General features: G+C 45.6%; 1 protein-coding gene across 1 annotated transcript in view; it reads left to right on the top strand.

Annotated features, from left to right (window-relative positions):
• The window catches only part of TMF1 (TATA element modulatory factor 1), a 222,079-nt gene that overhangs the window by 35,500 nt on the left and 164,219 nt on the right, over nucleotides 1-22,360 (top strand). Inside the window, exons 7-9 of the mRNA XM_069206582.1 lie at nucleotides 5,358-5,524; nucleotides 14,224-14,380; nucleotides 15,845-15,937. Of these exons, the coding sequence (XP_069062683.1) occupies nucleotides 5,358-5,524; nucleotides 14,224-14,380; nucleotides 15,845-15,937 (417 nt within the window). The remainder of the gene's footprint in view (nucleotides 1-5,357; nucleotides 5,525-14,223; nucleotides 14,381-15,844; nucleotides 15,938-22,360) is intronic.

Here is a 22,360-nt window from a genome sequence, read left to right as displayed (position 1 = left end):
ATTGATTTGTGGAGGAGGGGGCACATGTATGAATCCCTCTCTACCTTAATAATAAAAAAAAAAATCTACCACCTCAGCAAGAATTTAAACTAAAAGGGCCCCTCCTTGTTGTTTTTCTTTTTTAAGATTCTTTTTCCCAGAGGTCCTGCAGGCCCATAATATTTGTTGTTATTTTTTTCCATTCTAGTCCCAGGTGGTGGTCCCTCTGGGATCCCATTACCCTCACCACAAGTGCTAGGGGGAACAGGATAGCCCTACCCTGCCCATTTTAGTCCTTTTTAAAAATAATATTAGGACAGTGGACCAAGTCCTATAATGGTCACTACATCATTTCTGTTCATGTTGAGACAAGCCTTTCAGAGCAATTGCTAAAAAAAACCTCAGCAGACCAAAAGGTTTGAATCTTTGAATTTCAGCACATCTATCAATATATTTATACATTTTGAACCTTAATTTCTCCATAGGTACTGAACAGATTTACACCAGATCTCAAAAAGCACATTTTCTGAGTAACGATGTGATATAATTTGGATTTGTAGAATACACTAATACCCACCAAAGTGAGTTTCTAGGCACTAAAACCTGTACACCCACTATCAGCTAATGGCAGACTGCTCGGGGATATTAAAAGAGGCAGGTCTTTAATTCTTTCAGGAAACTATGGTGATCCGAAATGGTACGCAGCTTTGCTGGATGCTGATTTCACCATCTGGGTCCAAGGCCCGGCAAGGACTGACTCCCTTCTGCGGTTCATTTGAAATCTCCGGGATGACAGCAGTCCAGCGTTTGATGATCTGAGATTCCTTGAGGGAAGATAGGGTGAAATAGGACTCTGCAGACTGCTCGACCCAGTCTTGTATAAAGCACTGTAGACCATGGAAGAGGTTTTAAAAATAGTACTCTTGTCTACTGGCAGACATTGCACTTCCCTGAGCTTTGCTGGAATAGAACCAAATTGTGGGAGATTAACATTCTGCACAATGTAAAGCCTCCTAATCTGAAAAGATGGTAAAACACGAAAGGGGGGAGTCGGTATAGTCCAATCTCTACATACTAAGGGCATGCACAACCATTGTTCTTGCATTCGGAAGAGGAACCCTATCGCTTTCCTGAGAGTTTTGATCAGCACAAAACAAGACGCCGTAACCAATGTGATTTGAGGTCCAAAGGAGAGCTGATTGATAAAATTTGACCCCAAGATTCTCAGCCGATTGCACAAGAATCGGGTGTGGGCTAAGCTTTGCAGCTACCACTTGTCCAACAACAGTTTGGCATTCTTTCCAAGTACCAGAAGCTTGTTCGTATCCAAGTTCAGTTTCATACAGTTATTATTCACCATGCCACTACTGAAAGCAGACTCTACTTGAATCTTTCTTGAACTGAGGCGTTCTCATTGGTTGCAGGTAACCTAAGTTGTGTAGTCCGGCTAGGACAAAACCTCAAATTAGTGCCTCTAATGGGAGCTTATAAATGTCGAAGAGCCTAGGGCTCAGTTATGACCATTTGGAGGTTGCATAAACTAGTGCCACTGCTTCTGAAGATAAAGGAGGGAGCACTGTGGCCTGAGTTCTGCCCTCCAGGAAGTTGTCAATCCACAAAATTGCTGCACTTTTAATTCTGATTTCTTAGAGTTTCTGAATTAACATTGTATGCGAGAGAGTGTCAAATACAGTCGACAAATCAAGAAGCATGAAAGCCACAGTACTTCTTGTGTCCAAGACAGATTACAAGCGATCGCACACAGAAGTATTAACCATCTAGCTTTCTGCTAAATTTTGTGAAGCTCACTTCACCCACATTGGCTGTAGTGTTGTCTAAAATTCCAAGTGCAGCCCCCCCCCCACCCCATTTTTTATTTTCATCTCCACTTCACACATTACCTTAAACGTTTCCAGGAAACCGCTGAATTGGATGACCTTTATTTTGGAAAGTTTTTTTTTTAAGATTAATCAAATGCGCTAAAGTTATTAGCGAAACAAAAAACACTCATGCTAAGGAAACTCTAAATTCACTATGTCTACATACTGTCCTGAGTTCAAATTTAGCTCCAAATCAGCATGCCTTTGGAAAAAAAATCAGATTCATCATTTCCTGTACAAGCCTTGAAGCTGCACAGCACAAAGCACAAACAGATTGACTCCATATAATTATACATTGCCTTCGGAAAGGCATTCTTCTTTTGCTGACCGCCAGCATCATAATTTTGGTCTGGTCACGTAGTTCAATCATCACATTGGAGCTATTGCCAAAGAATTACTAGCAGCCAACTACACCAGAAGCATACCCTTTAGCAGAATATTGTATTTCTTCTGCATTCTGCCTCTTCAAAACTCTTCTTCGCACCCTTGTCCCTGTCAACCAACATGTGCAAAGGCATTGAAGAGGATTAATTAGGCTTGCACACCCCTTGTAGCTGACATAGGACACCACGTGCCTCCCAGTGTCCACTAAATGCACACATAACCAAACAAGCTCTCATCATCATCATGCCATGATTATTCTTTGCAACCAACACTATGCCAGTATCTACTCCATAATGATAATATGCCATTCTCAACTTAACCTTGTTCTTACAATTTCCACATGCGTCCACTCCTGCATGTCCATTTGCAAATACCAGCTAGTACTTCTCAAATGTACCGCTGGCATGAGTTCAGCTGCCACTTCACTAAAGGCACACAGACTAGCTGTGTGCCTCCCTTACCACCACCCTTAAACCCGCTGCTGCCTTAGTCCTTTGCTTCTCACAACACTACGCCACACACAGTGGCACAAGCAGCATGTTCTTCAGTAGGTGCACACACGCAGGGCTGTGACCTACTGCTTTTCGAGTCATTGAGCCTCTGACTGCTATTTTGTATTTTGCCCCACTGGAAGCTTTGGAGTGTAGGAACGTCCCTTCTTTCTGGCATGGGTACCACCACGTTTTGCGTGATGTCATTGTGCTTAGACTGTTTTCACTGGGATCCTGCTAATCGGGACCCCAGTGAGTGTGCTCTCTCCTCTAAATTTGGTTGTCTTGGTACTTCCTTCACCCCCAGTTGGCATACAGGTGTACACCTGTAAGTCCCTGTTAGGTGGTACTTAGGTACCCAGGACATTGATACACTAGGGGCCCCCATGGGCTGCAGCATGTATTATGCCACCCATGGGAGCCCATGCAAACTGTGTCCGCAGGCCTGTCATTACAGCCTGCTTGAAAAGGTGCATGCACTCTTTCACTGCTTGTCACTATGTTGCCCCTAAGGTAGGCCCTTTGAGGCCAAAGAGCAAGGTGCAGGTCCTTGTGTGTCTCCTGATAGGTGGTCACTCCAGTGAGTGACCAAACACCCTTTTTGGGTGATTTAGGCACTCCCTTGAGGGTGGGTCCCCGGATTCATAATGCAAGACTTCACCAGGACCTCTTGGCAAGGACATCTTCTGCCCATGGCCTCCCGAACTGCTGCTGGGCAACACAGGAACCAAAGAAGACTGCAACACCTGAGAAGATCTCTCCTTGCAACATTGTTTCTGCGGCTCCTTTCCTCAATCTGGAACATTTCCACGGCTGTGCATCCTCTGGGGTCGGCAAGACTTCAGCTACACCAAAAAAGCAAAAAGGAATCTCCCTTGGAGTGAAGGAGTCACTCTCCTGCATCTGCAGGCACCTAAGGCAATGACATCCGGCTGGTGGGATCTTCTGTCCTCCAGTTCCTGCATCCCTGCAAAGATTCTCCAACACGCGTAGTGGTCCTGGTGGATCCCCTGGGTCCTCTCTGACGTCTGTTGAACGTGGGAGACGGTAAGCGCTTGCCGCTGCCACTGGGATAGAATTCCTGTGCACCGCAATTGTTGCACGAACCAATGCTGGTTGACTCCTTCTCTGAGGGATCTTCAGGCTCCAAGTAGCTCTGACCTCCAGCACTCTACCTCTGCAAGGACAGTCCTCTCTCTGCTACTCCAGCGACGTGGGACTCTTCAGGTGTGCTGACTGGGCCTCACTGTGACTTACTGTGCCTGCTGACAGTGTTTTTTTTTGTGGGAGCTCTGACTGCTTCTGCTGGCTCTCCTGTCTTCTGAGGGTTAGCCTGGACTCCCCTTCAAGGGTTGAGTCCCCAGGACCTTGCTGGTCCTCCACAGTTCTGCAGAACTTCCAAGACCTCCTCTTGCATTTTATTGTGCTTGTTGGTGGTCATCCTGACCACTGACCCATCTTCAATGTGGTGATTGTTGAGGGACAGCTCGTGGGTGACTTCAGGGACTCCTCTGCAGCTCCTTGTCCCCGCAGCTGTATTTCACCCATCACCGTTGGCCTGGATCTTCAGCTACAGAAGGGTGGGCATTGGTTCCTGCCCCACCTGGACACTCCTGCGTGGACTGGACTCTGTCTCCTTCTTTTGCAGATCCTCTTCACCCAGAATATGTCCTTGGGTTCCACTGGTCTGTTCCTTCTTCTGCATTCTCCAACCTCGACGTCCCCATGTTAGCCTATGGGAAAACTGCTAAACTTATCTCTCTACACCTGGCCACTGGGGATCTTCTAGGTACTTAACTTTTGGGGTTCCACTCTCCCCCAGTGCTTGTCTAACTACTCCATGCACTTTAGTGGGGGGGACACCTGTTCGTATTCCAATTTTTTAGGATATGGGTTAGACCCAAATTCCCCCCTCCCCCCCAAACAGGGCTTTTGCTATTTTATGCTTTTACTGATTACTTACCTGTGCATATCTTGTGTGTCCATACCCCCAGAGGGAGGTATACCAATGGTAGTCTAGTTTGGTGTGCCTATAATAAAGTATCTTTATTTTTGCAACACTGAGTGGTTCCTTTCATGTGTGATAAGTTACTGTGTGTCTACTGTGGTATTGCAAGTGCTTCACATGCCTTCTATATAAGTCTTGGCTGTTCACCACAGCTACCCTAGAGAGCCCTAGCTGTCTAGGCACTTTAACACTATCTAATTGGGGTTTGCCTGGACCCAGTATAAGGTGTAACACCATGAGTGTCCACCACACACTGGGACAGCTTCCTACATGAAGTATGCAACTAACATTAACCTGACATAATAGTTGGTCATTGGTATATAGTAGATGAGTATAAGGTTTCTATGCACTTGAATAGAATTCCCCTGTGCAGTGCATAATCCCACGTGGTAACAGTGGACTACACAAAAACGATACCAATAACTCCGCTGTCATAAGTCATAAACCTCAATTTATCACTTTTGAATTTTGTGTGTGTAATATATTATGGTGATTGATTTTATTTTATTTTTTAAAACAACATTCCAACAATTTTTTTTTTTTTAAATGAAACAACTTGGTTGGCGTTTTTCTACTGTGAGAAGTATTTTATTGAAAAATTGTTTCTCATTGTAGGTTTTTGATAGTAAAGAAGAAGTGGAGAAACAGCATCGAGAGAACATTAAAAAGTTAAACAGCGTAGTTGAGCGACAAGAGAAGGAAATCACACAAAATCAGGTTGACATAGAAGAACTTCAAGAAAAGAACCGGAGTCTTCAGGCTGCACTTGATAGCTCCTACAGGTATAAAATAATTTGTCATGATAGGACATAAAACATGTGCTGGATGATTGTATCATCATGTTGTCTTCTTCGAACCAAGAGCACAAGCCTCAGTCTTGTCAGTGAGTTGTTCTAAATAAATAGAGCCTTGTTTTTTCACGGAGAGGGAGCTTCAACTGAGCCACGTAACCAAAGCATTAACCAAGGCTTCGGGATCTGTATTCCAATATTTATTTTTAAATATGTTCTGTGTGATAAACAATAAATATATCTCTATTAAGTATCTAGTCCTACCCTTTAAAGCAATAGATTATGGGTTCATTGTCCATTTTAGATCTATTTCCTTATATGTTTTACATTTTGAGTTTGCGTAACCCTTAGTGTGGTAACATTACACAATATCTGATAGAGACTTCTAATTGCAGATTAATTACCTTAGATTTTCCCACAGGTGTCAGTTTGGATCCGGAGACTTTCCTCAAGCAGTACCCCTGTGCCCCATTAGGTGGCGTTGGTCAACTCTGCGTTCGTTGTTGGTGTCATGTTTGCCGGATATGATGTCGCAGTCATATATAGGCGTCACCCAGGTGCTCTGGCGTCAGTTCTTTTCTTTCTGCGCTAACCTACACGCAGATCTGAAAAAGAGTTACTCCACAGTCATTTTTTGGCTGTCCTTTTCGACTTTTGTCGAAGATTTTTTGACATTCTGGTGCATCAAGATGCTGTCACGGAAGACCACCTTCAAGCCCTGCGACTCCTGTCATCGGATGATGTCCGTGACGGATTTGCACCTCGTGTATTTTTGCTGCGACCACAACCTGAGGTCGTGCTCCGAGTGCTGGGCCATGAACCTGGAGGCTTTGAGGGAGCGGTCCCTAAAACTTCTTGTGGCCTGGCGCTCGCTCCGTGTGGCTCCCGGTCTCGGTTGAGAGGAAGGTCCTGAGACCGCTCGCGGCACTCACACTCTTTATCATCCCATTCTAAACCTTTGGGACGCTCGGGTAAGCATAAGAAGAATTTGAAGAAGAGGAAACGTTCTTTGACTTCACCCCATCAGTTGGATGACACAATGTGGAAAAAGGAGCGTTGTTGCTCTAGGCCTCCATCTTCAGAGCCTACTTCCAAGTCCGCTCTGAGCCTCCCTGGGTTTCCTGGAGCCGGAGCCACCCCTGCCCAACTCTGAAAATTTAATGAGGCCATGCGCCTCATTTTTGGACAGTCTGCTAGAGTGCCTTCGGACCGCGGCATCAGAAGGTGCCCCTTCATGTTACAAGCCAGCGGCTTCGGCCTCCGCTCCGAAGGGCACCCAGGGATATGTTTCCGGATTCGCTCTCGCCGCCGCCCAGACTCGTGGTTGGCATTGATCCCATACTTAATGCCGACTCCGACATGGAGCCGGACCGGTGTCGCTCAAAGCTGATTCCAACTTCGATGGGGACCTTGCTCCCTAGGTCAGATCCTGACCCTTATTTATATAGGGTATGGGTATGGTGAAAGTATAAAGGGGGTTGCTTGAGCCTTTAAAATATCAGCTTGATGACCCTGTGGTCTAGGCTCAGGACCTGGGTGAAGCCAGTGGTCTAGACACTTCCCCTGCTGCTGCCATGCTTTCTCCCCCTACCGTGGCTACGGAAGAGGGAGCAATGTGTTTAGTGGTGATGAGGAGAGTTGCCGAGGACCTGGGTCTCAAGCTGCCTTCTGTGGCAGTCAGGACCAACTTTTTGACTGAGGTGTTTCTTCCTGGGGCTTCCTCTTTAGAACCCCTTTTGTCTTTCAAAGAGGCATGTAATGATGTCCTGCTGTGGACTTGGTCCAAACCTAGCACAGGGGCTCCTGTTAATAGGACAATCACCCCCCCCCCCTCCTCTGTAGGCCTGCGCCTCATGACCCAGTATTCTTAACCCAACTCCCTGGATCAGCTTGGGAAGAAAATGTTGTCTTCCACCAGTCTGGTATTGCAGTCTGTGAACTCTGCATGCCATTTGGGCCATTATTTCCATACTTTTGATACAGTTGCGCAGGTGCTGCCATAGGTCCCGGAGGAGGCCCAGGCCATTCTCTCTCAAGCTGTTGCTGATGGGAGTGACACAGCTAAGTTCACAATACAATGTCGACTGGATACGACAGATTCACTGGGTAGATAGATTGTATCAATGGTGGTCTTGAGGCACCATGCTTGGTTGAGGACGTCTGGCTTTTTGAGGGATGTCCAAACTGCGCTGATGGACATGCCCTTCAATGGCACCCCTCTTTGGAGACAAAGCAGACTGGGCACTCGAGCGCTTTAAAGGGTCCTGGGATATCACTCAGTCCTTGGGCCTCACGGCTGCCCCCTCACCCCTCCCCACTCTGCTTTTCGCCCCTCTCGTGGCTACGGAAGGGGTGCCCAACCACGTCCCTTTGCGTGGCCAGGGACGTGGAATCCAACATCCTTGTGGATCAGGGAGCCTGTGGTTGGCCCAGTCCACCACCCCTCCCGCTGCAGCCTCCAAACCTTCCTAGTCTGACGCTTACCCATCAGGGACCAGTCGGAGGCAGGGTTCGCCATCACCTGCCCCTCTAGGAATCCATCACGCCAGGCAGTAGGGTTTTGCAAATAGTCCAAAGGGGCTTTTCCCTCCCCTTTGAGACTATCCCTCCATCCATGCCACCATCCTACAATTGGATGACGGAGGATCACCTGGCACTTCTCCGCGAGGTGGTTATGGCTCTCTTGGCCAAGGGAGCCATAGAGAGGGTCTCTGTACTTAAAGTAGGTCATGGCTGTGGTTCACGCTACTTTCTCGTGCCCAAAAAGGACGCAGGCTTCTCCCCTATCCTAGACCTCTGGTCCCTCAATTACTTCATCAAAAAAGAGAAGTTCAAAATGCTCAGTCTGGCTCAGGTCAATTCTTCCCTGGAGACTGGATGGTAGCATTGGACTTGCTGGAATCATATTTCCATATTCCCGCCCTACCTGCCCACAGACGTTACTTGCGGTTCACAGTAGGCCACGAGCATTTTTAGTTTACCGTGCTCCCCTTTGGCCTTACCAGCATTCCTCGGGTGTTCACCAAAATGATGGCGGTGTTTGCAGTTCATCTGCACAAGTTAAGGGTTTCAGGCTTCCCCTACCTCGATGAATGGCTGTTGAAGGCGGGCTCGCCCCAGGCTGTCGTCTCCCACTTCCAGAGTGCGGCTCAACTCCTGCATTTGCTTAGGTTCACTATAAACTAACCAAAGTTACACCTAACTCCCTCTCAGACGCTCCCTTTCATCGGAGCTGTTCTGGACACAGTGCAGTTTCAGGACTATCCTCCCGAGGGGCAAGTCAGGGTATTCAGGCTATGATACCGATGTTTGAGCCTCTATCCTGGATTTTGGTGAGAATGACTGAGGCTGCTGGGCCTCATGGCCTCCTGCAACCTGCTGGTGACACATGCCACATGGCATATTCGGGCTCTGCAGTGGGACTTGAAGCTCCAGTGGGCACAGCATTCGGGAATCTTTCCGACATGGTCCAGATCTCGGAGGGAACTGCGCAAGATCTGCAGTGGTGGCTTTTGAACCGCAGTTGGATCAGATGCAGATCCACACTCTCTTCCCCAATGAGATCTAACAGTAGTGACAGATGCCACATGGGAGAGGCGCAGATCAAAGGCGTCTGGTCTCCGTGGCGTTCGGGCTCCATATCAGTCTTTTGGAGCACAGGATGATCAGGCTAGCATTGAAAGCATTCCTTCCCTTTCTCAAAGGGAAAGTGGTGCAGGTGTTCACGGACAACACCACCTGCATGTGGTACTGCAACAAGCAGGGCGGGTGGTGTAGGAAGTTGGCCTGGTGTGTGGTGGGTACCCACGGTACTTACACCTTATACCAGTTCCAGCTCCAGGTATCCCCTCTTAATGAAGTTTAGGCAGTGTCTAGAAGCCATACTCTCTAGAAGTAGCTGTGGATGAGCAGCCAAAGCTTATCTAAGAGACGTGCAAAGCTCATGCAATACCACTGTAGTCACACAGCACTTACACACATATGAAAGAAAACCCTCAGTTGGACAAAAATAAAGCTACTTTATTTTTGGAACACAATACCACAAAATACTAGAAGGGAAACCCTCTAACAGGACGTAAGTAATACACTAAATATATACACTAGTAATCAGAAATAGGCATAGGAAAGGTTAGAAAACAGTGCAAATAGCAATAACCAATAGTAACCCGAGGGGGGGGGGGGGGGGTACATACCATATACTAAAAAAAATGCAATGTGAACACAGGACCCTCACCTAAGTAAGTGGAATGTGTAGAGTGGAGCTGGGAGTACTAGAAAACCACGGAGGTAAGTAACACAGTACCCCCACATACCCCCTTCAGCGACCAGGAAAGCAGGAGTAAATCACTGGAATTTCCCCAAACCACTCAAAAGGAGGAAAAGAAGAAAAAGAAGTCAACCAGAGAAGACTGCAAGAAAGCCAGCTCTGGATTCCTGAAAAAGAAGACCTGTGGAGAGAGGGGAACAAGTCCAAGAGTCACAGTGGAGTCCAGGAGGAGTAGGAGCTACTACCCACCAAGCTGTACTTTCAGGAGGTGGTCGATGGTGATGAAGAACAGGTCAGCACTGCAGCCCTGGAGCCGGAGAAGAGTTCCTGATGGATGCAGAAGATGTCCCATGCTGGAATGAAGATTGCATATGGGTGTTGGTGCAGGAATTCCACCAACAAGCCTTGGCAAAGGCAAACTTGTGGTTAGTGGAAAAGTGGTGCTGCTGGGGACCAGCAAGGCCCAGGAGGGGGAGTCACAGGGGACCGTCGGCATCGCAGAGAGTCCGCAGCAGCAGAGGCAGCACCCACAGGAGTCCCACAGGATGAGGACATAAGAGTCATAGAAGGAGCCCATGCAGCACTACAGAAGAGGATCCCACGCCTCTAGAGAACCAAGCAGAACGCTGTGCTTTGCAGGAAGGAGTGCTGGGGGCTGGAGCTTCACATAGCCTCAAGATCCCTCGAAAGAGATGCCAACAAGCCTTGGCAGCTGCAAAAGATGCTGTGCATGGGGGTACTGTCCTGCGGGGAAGGCAAAGGCTTACCTCCACCAAAGTTTGACAGCTGGCAGAGAGGATCAAGAGGACTACTCCGGACCACCACCCGTGATGCAGGATCCACGCAGCTCAAGATGAGGGGAGATCCACGCAGCCAGTCGTCGTTTGCTGTAGGTGCCTGTGGTTGCAGGGGAGTGACTCCTTCACTCCAAGGGAGATTCCTCCTTGTTCTTGTGCAGGCTGAAGAGTTACTATCTTCTGAGAATGCACGGATGGGGAAATGTTGCAAAACTGTCAGGAGTCGTCGAAACAATGTTGCAGAACAGTCTCCTTAGTTGATTGCAGCTTTGTCGGTTCCTGGAGGGTCCATTCGCAGTTTCAGTGGCCAGAAGTCGAGGTGGAGGTTGCAGAAGAATCGTGCTGGAGTCTTGCATGCCGAATCTGAGGACCCACCCAATAGAGAGGCCCTAAATAGCCCTGAAATGGGGATTGGTCACCTAGCCAGGTGGTGACCACCTATCAGATGGGGGCTTTGATGTCATCTGCCTGGCCTGGCCACTCAGATGCTCCCAGAGGTCCCTGCCAACCTTGGAAATAAGATAGTAGAACCCAGGGACCCTCTGGAGGAGCTCTGAGCACCACCCCTGGGATGGTGATGGACAGGTGAGTGGTCATTTGCCTTTCCATTGTCCAGTTTCGCACCAGAGCAGGGACTGGGGGGGTCCCTGAACTGGCGTGGACTGGTTTATGCACAGAGGGCACCAATTGTGCCCTTCAAAGCAAACGCCTGGCTTGGGGAGGCTACCCCTCCCAAACCAGTCACACCTATTTCCAAAGGGAGAGGGTGTTACCTCCCTCTCCCAAAGGAAATCCTTTGTTCTGCCTTCCTGGGCTTGATCAGATCAAGCAGCAGGAGGGCAGAAATCTGTCTGAGGGGTGGCAGCAGCTGGGATGCCCGGAAAACCATGTAAAATTGGTGGTAGCAATGCTGGGGGTCCTCTAAGGAGCCCCCCAGAGAGCATGGAATCATACTTCCAATACTTGCAACAGTATTGGGGTATGATTCCGACAGGTTTTATACCAAACATGCCCAGGTTCGGCGTTACCATTATGTAGCTGGATATAGGTAGTGACCTATGTCCAGTACACGCATAAAATGGCGTCCCCGTCCTCACAAAGTCCAGGAAAATGGATCTTGAGTTTGATGGGGCAGCTCTGTTAGTGCAGGGGTGCCCTCACACACACAGGTATCTGCACCCTGCCCTCTGGGCTGAGAAGGCTTACCTACAGTGACCTGTAGGGAAAACGGGTGCATGCACCCATTTCATGCAGACTGCGCAATGGCAGGCCTGCAGAACCCTTTGCATGGGCTCCCTATGGATGGCAGAATAACTGCTGCAACCCTTAGGGATCCCCTGGAGCCCCAATGCCCAGGGTACCTAGGTACCATATACTAGGGACTTACATGGGTGTAAGAGTATGCCAATTGTGGGAAGAAAAAGGTACAGTTACCAATTTAGGAAGGAGAGAGCATAGTCACTGGGGTCCTGGTTAGCAGGATCCCAGTGAACAGTCAAACACACTGACAACAGGCAGAAAATGTGGGCAACCATGCCAAGAAAGAGGGCATTTTCCTACAGGTGGAGTCGTCGAACCTTTGTCAGGAGGCTGTGCGCTTCTGGATATGGGTGGAGAATCAGGGTAAATCCCCGGTGGTTCAGCATCTGGCGGGCTTTCTGAATGCCAGAGTAGATGAACTCAGCTGTCGGTGCCTGGTGGATCACAAATGGCGTCTCCATACGGCCGAGGCGCAAGGGCTTTTTCAGCAGTGGGGAGAGCCTTGTTTAGAACTGTTCGCCTCAGCAGAGAACGTGCAATGTCACCTGTTTTGCACGTTGGAGTTTCCAAGGCGACACTCACCCGGTGACCATTTTCATCTCGAATGGAACTCAGGCCAGTACCACTTCTGCCCAGAGTTCTCAAAAAGATCAAGAATGACCGGGCCCAAGTAATTCTTGTGGCTCTGTACTCAGCACGAAGAGTCTGGTATCCCGAGCTGTTGCGCATGGCCATCGATTCTCTAATCAGACTGCACCTTCGGGAAGATCTGTTGCAGCAGCAGGGGATGGTTCTCCATTCGAACCTGTCCAGTCTCCGACTTCTTACGTGGAGATTGAGCTGTGGCAGTTGACAGCTTTTGACCTTCCGCCCGAAGTCTGTAATGCTAACTTGGCAGTCCCTCCACCAAAACGGTATACTCCTGCCGTTGGAACAAATTTGTGACATGGTGTACAGACAAGTCTGCTGACCAACTCCCCCCCCCCCCCCCCCCCCCCCCCCAACCATCTTTCAGAGATCCTTTTGTTTATTCTTTCTCTAGCCAAGCAGGTCTCTGCTTTGGGCACCCTCAAGGGTTATTTGTCTGCCATCTTGGCTTTCTTGCGATTACCTGGACAACCCTCTGGTTAAATCTCCTATTGTTGACAGATTTCTGAAGGGTCTTAACTATATGTTTCCTCCTTATCTGTTCATAATGCCACAGTGGAGACTCCACTGTCTGGAAAATGAGCGTTGGTGTTCTATCTTGATCGTACCAAAGAGTCCTGGGTGGATGATCGACTCTTTGTGGGTGTGAAGAAAGGTCGGGCAGTGCAGGTGAGAACCTTCTCTAGATGGGTTGTTCTCTGCATTAAACTCATTGGTTAAGAAGCAACCTCCAGAGGGTTTGTGTGCTCACTCCACTAGAGCAACAGCTGCAACCACTGCGTTGGCATGTGGAGTTCCAGTCCTGGCCATCTGCCAGACAGCAATGTGGGTGTCTTTGCACACATTCACCAAACATTACTGCCTGGACATTTAGGTCCGAATGGGCGGGTACTTTGCCCGGTTGGTCTTGCAGGACTTCCTAGTATGATCTTGGTTCGCAGATCCACCTCCGGGAATGGTATTGCTTGGGGGTATTCTGAGGTAAGGAATCAACAGCTTGAAGTCCATATCAGATGAACAAATTACTTACCTTCATTTTAAAATACATCTTGCAACAAACCTGTAGAAATATGACAGTCTCTTCAAAATGCAACATGTAAATTTCATTACCATGCATAGGTGTTCAACCTTAGTGGATAAGATTGCATCAGAACATTGAGGAGTATTTTTTAAGAGTGATAGTGTTCAAAAATGAATTTAGAAACATTCATGCATTCAAATTATCTGGTAGAAACATATTCTAGTTGCAGATTCCTCACCGACCCACCCATCCTCTCTGCTCTGCGAACTGATTTTTAGAGACAGGGACTTTCCTCTGAGTGCCCTAGTTCTGATGCACCAGGGTCAGTGTTCTTCATGGCTCTGCGCTGCTGGCGTGGAAAGCAGTGAAAAGAAATTGACGGCGGTGCACTGTGGTGGCGCCTATATATGACCCGTGACCTCATATCAAGTGAACATGACGCCAATGATGGAAATGGAGTCGACTGCCACTACCTAACCGGCACACAGGGATATTGATTGAGGAAAATCTCTGGATCCAGACTGACGCCTGGGGGAAATTCTACGGTAGAAGGAATCTGCAACTAGAATATGTTTCTACCAGATCATTTTTATTAAGTAACTTGTTCATTAGGGACTGCCATTTGCCAGTTGGCATATAGTTTGGATCACAGTTCGATATATTAAGAAAAAAGTTAATTATCTCTTTGTTTCTTCAGAGAACTTGCAGAGCTTCACAAGGCTAATGCAGCAAAAGTCAGTGAAGCGCAAGAGGCAGCTTTGAGTTCAGAGATCAAAGCTAAAGAAGAACTTTGTCTGGCACTCGAAAAAGCCCAGGAGGAGGGTCGCCAGCAGCAGGAAGCTCTAGCACTCCAGGTTTGTTTCAGATCACCTTTGCAACTACATTAATGTTCAGTAATGGTAATTGGGCTGTATCGGTGTAATTGCTGGAATGCAGTTTAAAAAACTTGTTGCACAAGATAGTTACATACCTGCAGTTCAAAGCACAAGACCTACATTGCAGAACCCCTTGCTCCACAGTAATGTTTTGTGCTTGGCGCTGGTACTGCTAATTAGATATACTGAATGAAGTCAGAGGCTGAAACCCTTAAGCAGTGTGGGTTTAATGTTCCATTATGTTCCATTATGACATGAGCATCTGTTTCCATAAAAGTCGATATTCCAAATCACAAGACGAGGAATAGGTGGTCATTTTGCCTTCAACTGGGGCTGTCTGTGAAGCCACCCGTAAATACCAAACAACTTCACTCTCCTCCTTCTGGCATGTACTCTAGTTGAGTGCCAAGAATATCACAAGTCATCTAGCAAAATGATGTAAGATCATACATATATATTAATAATGATTTCTCTGTATTGTGTAGATTTATCTCCAACTTTATCAATATGACTGGAGTGGTAAAATTGATACAGCATCATAGTGTCTTTCATTTTGTTGCGAGAATTGACCATTGTCAGTACAGTTGAGATTGTGCCCAAAACCGTCATTGGATGCTGTTTCTTTGTACACTGTAGTGATGACAGCATATAAAAAAAGGTGCTCTGTTCTTCTATGGATTGCCTGGTGAAGAAAATCCTTTCTTCTAAAAACAGAAAAAAAACAAGGTATGACTTATTTTCCCTACCCTGCTTTGGAATCTGGAAATCCAGATTGGTATTGCCAAATACTTGCCAACCTCCTTGCATGTCATCCTTTATTTGAAAGCGATCCTGAACAGTCAAAAAATGGAAAGTATTTCATTCAATGGAGAGCCGTTTTTCTGATGTAGAGAAATCATTCAACATCCCCCCAGACGACTTCCCTCATTCTCAAGGAAACCAATCACACCCCTACTTATTAAGCACACCATCTGTACCTCAGATTTGTGGTGAGTGGAAAGCACTACTTGTTCTATCCTTTGTGGTCCCAAAAACCCCAAAGCTATTTACAAATTGTTTAGCAGTGATTGTAGTGCATTTACCTCATACCACAGTGCATGTCTTTCCATATCTAGTTGACTGACTAATAAATAGCAGGAATAAATTGACTGTCTGCAATGCCTAGCAGACAGTCAGACAGCAGTGTCACTGTTACACAGGTTAAGTCTGGCATCTTCATCAAAGGTCTAATTTGATCCTCCAGCAGATACAACCCTTTTAAGGAGCAATATAAAACAGTCACAGGTAAGGCCTAGAGTGATGGCATTTGAGAGGCCGCTCTGTCGTTATCAAATGTCGGATCCTCTAAATGGGCTTCGTGCATTGCAATATTGTTCAGTGTGTTGTGCAGTGCTGGAAGTAACCTAGCATATGGCAAAACTTTCTAATGTCCATTCAATCCAGGTGACTGATCTGAGGTTGGCACTGCAGCGTGCTGAACATCAAGCAGCCAGAAAGGAAGACTATTTGCGCCAAGAAATCGGGGAACTTCAACAGGTACAAATTCTACGAGTTCAGAATGGTCTTCTTGTATGTTAGGTTTAGTTGTGCATACATGTGACATAGTTGCCAGATTGATAAGCACTGCTATTATTTTTACCCTAGATCATTGAATCACATATGTTTATTTGTGTTTTTTATTGGTGTACATAAAAATTGATCAAAGTAAAAAAAAATAAGCATGTAGGCTAAAATTAAACTAGCACGTCCCCAGATGCAGTCATATTACTAAACTTTGGTAACCTTGATCTGGATGACATGAGAGACAAGAGCTAGGTAACTACACAAAGTGTTACTCGTCAGTTAACAATCCATAAAAAAGTCACATTCAGCGCATTGATTTTTTTGGCATTTTGGTGAGGTTTTGAGCAACAGCACCCTTTGTTTCTAATTTTTTTCACTTAATGCAGCAAGTGTACATATTTCTTACTGCTTTTTTGTGGTGCTGTAGCCTATGCCCTGCAAGATCAACTCTGAGCATGCTCAGCTTGCATCAAGTTGTACCGAACTGTGGACAGACTGTACATTTTGGTATTACTGTGTACTACAGAGATAACAAAATACTCTCTTTTCTTCAGTAAGAATAAGAGTAAGTTCAGTCCTCTCAGATGATGTCTCCCTTCTCCCTTTTGTTTCTGTGATACCCTATGACTCTGCTATAGTCAATCTCCTTTTCAGCCTATACCTTACCTTATCTCCCAGTGATCCGGTCCTGTGAAATGTGCTGTACAAAACCTTGTAAATGGAATTGGGGAACAGCAAATCTCGACTGGTGGCAGTAAATGAACCCTCTCCTGAAGTAAACGTGCAGCATTTTTCTTCTCATTCTAAAGTTTGATTTAGACGATCACCCTTAATCTGTGGAAGTCTATAGAAAGTGTCAACATCTTATGTGACTGGCAATCAGAATTGGAAACTAAAAACATAGGCCTGAAGAATGGAAGCAGAAATTTAAATATGACGATACAGTCAGCAGGACACGAACACTGGAACAAAGGGACATAGACACAGTGACCCTGGGAAACAGGAGACAGACAAAAGGAAACAGTCATGGGGAAAAAGGTGAACACTGACAAACATACAGGTAAACCTAGATTAAAAATCACAGACCTTGTTAACTCTAATCAGAGAGAAGGAATCACAGGCAGTGAGACTGGGAATCATTAAGAGGAGAACTGGAAAAACGGTCAAGTGGACACAGACATGCAGGGAAAAAGAAACTTGCACAATAACATGGACACACTGACTTGAGAAGTGAACTTATTGTAAATGAGTAGGGCAAATGAGGATATTGCTGCATGAAAAGATGGATAAGTGGACCTGTATACAGCTGTACGGTCAGGAAATGCTTGAGCTCAGGAACAAAAAGATTTTGGGACAACAAACAGCAGCATGGGCATATGGAAACTTTGAGACTAATAGCCCGATACACAAAGGCAATGTAACATTTTGAGTAGTATATTTTTGGGAATTCACAAAATCGGAGTGTAAGTCACTATGAAAAAAAATGTAGTGAGTCATACCCTTTTATTACAAACCCATTCCTTATAAAATATTGGAGATAGGAACTAAAATACAATCCAATACGAAATAGTGTTAAATTAAAATAAATCATTTTAATTTGTAAAACATATAATTAAATATAAATGAAAGTTAAAAATAATTAAAAACAACACATTATTAGAATATTTACATTAATGTTAGTTAATTCTATGCATGAATTTGAACTATTTTTCACATACATTTTTTGTTCATTAGGTGGGAATTTATTTTCTAATTTAAACTTTAGAAAAGTAATTTTAATTTAGTTTAATATGTTTCCATTAATTAAAGTTTTACAGTGCAGTGGCCATTTATTTTGTGGAAGATTTAAATAAACTATACACAATATATTTACATTTTACCTTTAACATAAAAATATTTTAAATATTTTTCTGAGTTAAATACATTTTTTTATTTTTCCCTAAAGAATGTATTTTATTAGAAAATAAATATTGAAAATATTTCATGTTAAATATTAATTTTAATTTATGTTATGTATATATGTTCACTTTAAATGTATAATCAAATGTTTAAAAAAATGCCAGAGCACTGTTAGTTAGGTTTGAATTAATGGAAATAAATTAAATTTCTTTTCCTAAGTTTAACCTAAAAATAATTTTCAACCTAAAGAAAAAATGTCTTTACTGTGCATTAATCATAATTAAAAGTGGTATATAGAATTATTTAAAATTAAGTTAAATATTTATAAACAAAACTTTATTGTTTCATTATTTAATATAACATCAATTCGTATAGGGCTTTATTTTGATTACCTACTTTTATTATTTTCAATGGGAGGGTGTTGCAGTACCAGTGGATGGCCATGGTAATGCTTGACTTACTATTGTTTATTTTTGTAGCAGTATCTTGCAAAGGTAGATTGTGGATACCAAAAAGGAGTAAACCAACTCAAAAGTGTAAGACACCTCTGTGAATCTGGCCCTGATACTATGAGCCCAAAGATAAGACAGTAGGATGACACAAACTATATTACCTACTTACCAGTCGGTATAGTTAGGACCATGTTTCCATGGAAAAAGTGTCTTGTGACTTGCCTGTATCTTTGGTGCCGTTTGACGAATCTTCATGACATTTTCCCAAAAAAGTGTGCCAGTGATTCTTGTTGTGCATGGAACTTTTCTGGGCGATCTGTCAAGCGGAGCCCTAGTAAAAGGGGGAGTCAGAAAATGTGTGTTTCCCATGTTAATTCCCATAGGAACCTTAAGCACAACTACAGCCCGAACCCCTGGACAGAATTACACCGAATTTGGCAGAAAGCTAGTTTTTGGTATGCAGAATACGCTTTTGGTTATTTGGTGTAAATCCGTTCAGTAGTTTTCGAGAAAATAAAGGAAATCCTAATTTGTGTATCTCTGGCTGCAATGACTTCGCAAATTATAACAAACTTGTGCAAGGAAATGCAGAGCTCTGATTGGTCTCCAACATTTCAAACCAGGAACCTGAAGGCGAATCCCGCAAACAATTAAAAAAAAAATAAGACCAGGGGTTGGGACACCCTGATCCCTCAGCTCCAGTGTTGGGTCCCAGAGGGTGCCACCCTGGGCAAAAAAAGGGAAAAAAAAGATTTAAAAAAAAAAGAAAATGTTGCTGCAATTTTGCTACGAATTCACAGCAAAAAATAATAATGAAAAAAAACAAGCGCGGTCTCATGCGTTTGTTAATTCCGAAGCCCCCGGTGGGCAAGTCCTGGTAACATTGCCATTTTTAATGGGGGCGAGGACTTGCACAAATAGGCAACAGACTTATCAGAGGGTTGTACTAAGCATTTGTTGTACACACATAGTTAAGAAATGAGGCCCATACTCAATGACTAACTCCAGGCCAATCTTGTATGCATCAAAAAATATACTTTGCTTTATTTCTAGAACAAAAAGGATCTTAGTTGCAGGTAAGTACAGTTTCAAGAATGTATCACTTTCAAGTATCAAATGCACTTTGTTTAGACTTCGCAAGTAAACCAGTTTACAGGCAAGTAATACTTTTCAATTTCAGAAGTTGACAGTGCAATTTCTCATAGAAAGCAATGCAGTTCTAGAGGAGGAAAAGTAACAACGCGATTTGCAGACTTACTATCCCAGTCTTTGGGGGTTACTGTGTATACAGGGCAAAATATAGGAAGGCACCGAGGGTGCACCACCTGGAACAGGGTCTGGCCAAATTTGGTGTCTGGCACTCAGTGGAATCCTATGTAGATGGGGGTGCTTAGAAAGAAACAGCTTGCAGGTACATTCCTGCGACTTCAGGGCGCAGACCTGGAGTGTTTAGATCAGCACCAGTGGTTGGGGGCACAGGGCAGCACCAAATACACACCCTCAGTGGCACAGGGGCTGCTGGGTGCAGGGTGCACACACGACATTTGGTGCCCAATGCTTTTCAGTGGAGGAACCCCGGGGGTCACAAAGATGCTGCAGGCTTGGTCCAGGGAGTCGCTCGGGATTGAAGTAGAGAGCCCACTGGACGTTTGTGGACCGTTTCCCAAGTCCAGGGGGCTGTGGGTGCAGAGGGACCTTTAGGAGTCGGGGAAATCTTCACCAGATCCGGTTGTGGTCAGTGGGTGTTCTCTGGATTTAGGCTGCAGGTGTCGTTGTGATGGTCAGAGGGGTCAACCAAGGGTGGATTTGAGTTCGGAATCGCCTTGGGACCTTCTCTGGACCGGTGTGCCACCTGGACACGGGCCATGGGTGTCAGGTAAAGAGTGGCAGGACTCGCGGATCTGGGGCGGTTCTGGAGACCTTCTTGGCAGTATCTTTGTGGACAGGGCCACTGTCCTCGGGAGATCTTGGTTCTTGGGTAGGCAGGCAGTCCTCTGGGGGTTTGCAGAGGTCGCTGGTCCTGCAGGATGAGTTGTCTTCTTGTAGCAGGAGACTTGAAGCTGCAGACAGACCGGTAGAGCTGGGACCAAGTCATTTGTCATCTGGAGTCGCCTCTGCGGGTGCGGCTCTTCAGTCCTTCTACTTGTTTTCAGGTTTCCAGGAATCTGAAGAGCAGGGTTCAGGGGTTCTCCTAAATACTAGATGTAGGGGCGTTACAGGGGTCAGTGGGCTACTGTACCTGAGGGTGGCTATTCCCTTCCTGTGCCCCCTCCCTTTGTGGAGTGGGGGGCACATTCCTAACCCTTTTGGCTTTCCTCCTCCAAAACAAGATGGAGGATTCTGCAAGGAAGGTGGGGGTCACCTCATCTCTGGGCACCCTAGGAGTGGTCCCAGCTGAGCTGGTCACTCCTCATTTTGTTTACTAATTTTCCCACCGGACCTGCCGCCAAACGTGGCTGGAGTGTCCTGGGGCAGTGTAACAAAAGGCAGGAGCCTTTGAGGCTCACCGCCAAATGTTGCAGTTCCTGCAGTGGGGGGGAAGTGTGAAGCACCTCCACCCAGAGTAGGCTTTTGTCCCTAACCCCACAGAGCACAAAGGCTCTCACCTCATGGGGTCAGAATCTTGTCTGTTAGTGACAGGCTGGCGCAGACAGTCGGCCTCAAAATAGAGGTTTGGGTGAATTACAGGGGGCATCTGTAAGACTAACACTGGCCTCAGTGTGGGTTTATTGAGCTGAGAAGTTTGATACCAAACTTCCCAGTCATCAGTGAAGCCATCAAAGAGCTGTGGAATTCTTAATGACTCCAAGCCCATGTACTCAATATAGCCACTGCACATACAATGTCTAAGAATAGACTTAGACACTGTAGGGACATATTTTGCTCATCCAGCTATGCCCTTATCCGTGGTATAATGCACCCTGCCTTATGGCTGTAAGGCCTGATAGAGGGGTGCCATAGGCCGTTGTTTGTGGGCATGGCTCCCAGAGAGGGATGCCATGTCGACTTTACCTTTTTCTCCCCACCAAACACACAATCTTCAATGGCAGTGTGCATGTGTATGGAGGGGTCCTTTAGGGTGGCACAAAACATGCTGCAGCTCTTAGAGCCCTTCCCTGGCCACATGGACCTTGATACCACTGGTACCTTTTAGAAGGGACCTAACTGTGTGTCAGAGGTACAGTTTAGGGAAACAATGGTACAGTTTAGGGAAACAACACAGGTGCTGGGACCTGGTTAGCAGGATCCCAGTAAACACTCAGCCAAGTTAGCATCAGATATAGGCAAAAAGTGTGTTGGGGGTGGTGGTAACCATGCCAAAGGGCACTTTCCTACACATATTAGAGGAAATTGAGCCATGAACTTAAAAGCACTGTTTTGAAAGAAATATTTGAGGAGTTCACTAAAAACCTGCAAATAAGACTGGGTGAAATTGAAGAGGAGATAAAAAATAAAAAAAAACAATGCAAGATTAAATTTTATCCATTCTAAATGTGCGCATAGGGATTACAATACGCCATAATGGCTGCACAGACTAGATTCTTTCAGAACAAAACAGTGCCCCCAATGCAGAACTGAGGAAACCTATATTCACATGTGGGGGACATGCCTGCATGTGAGTGCATTTTGGGTTGAAGTAATTCAGACTATAGGAATACTAACCGAATTGCAAATACAGCCCACGATACAGATGTGCTTAGTGGGACTAAACTTGTATACACACCAAATATGCAGAGAAGGTATTGGAACTAGAACTCACTGTGGCAAAGAAGTGTATAGCACTAAGATGGATGCCAAAATGACTCCCCACACAAAAGCAGTGGTTATGGGAATTTGCCAGGTGGTTATGAGCTGAATGTGGAGTATGCCACGGGTTGGTTTACAACGGAGTGGAACAGGGAGGAAGGATTGAAAGAGACTTAGTAGAAGTCCGGACACAACAGGAAATGGGAGATCCTGAACCGGGACATAATATGGAAGGGACAGTTGATTAAAATGATATATCTGTGATGCTGATCTGTTGTAATTTGATGCAATAGTACCA

This window comes from Pleurodeles waltl, chromosome 9 (genome assembly GCF_031143425.1).
Source record: "Pleurodeles waltl isolate 20211129_DDA chromosome 9, aPleWal1.hap1.20221129, whole genome shotgun sequence".
NCBI lineage: Eukaryota > Metazoa > Chordata > Amphibia > Caudata > Salamandridae > Pleurodeles > Pleurodeles waltl.
This window is presented reverse-complemented; position numbering and strand designations above follow the sequence as displayed.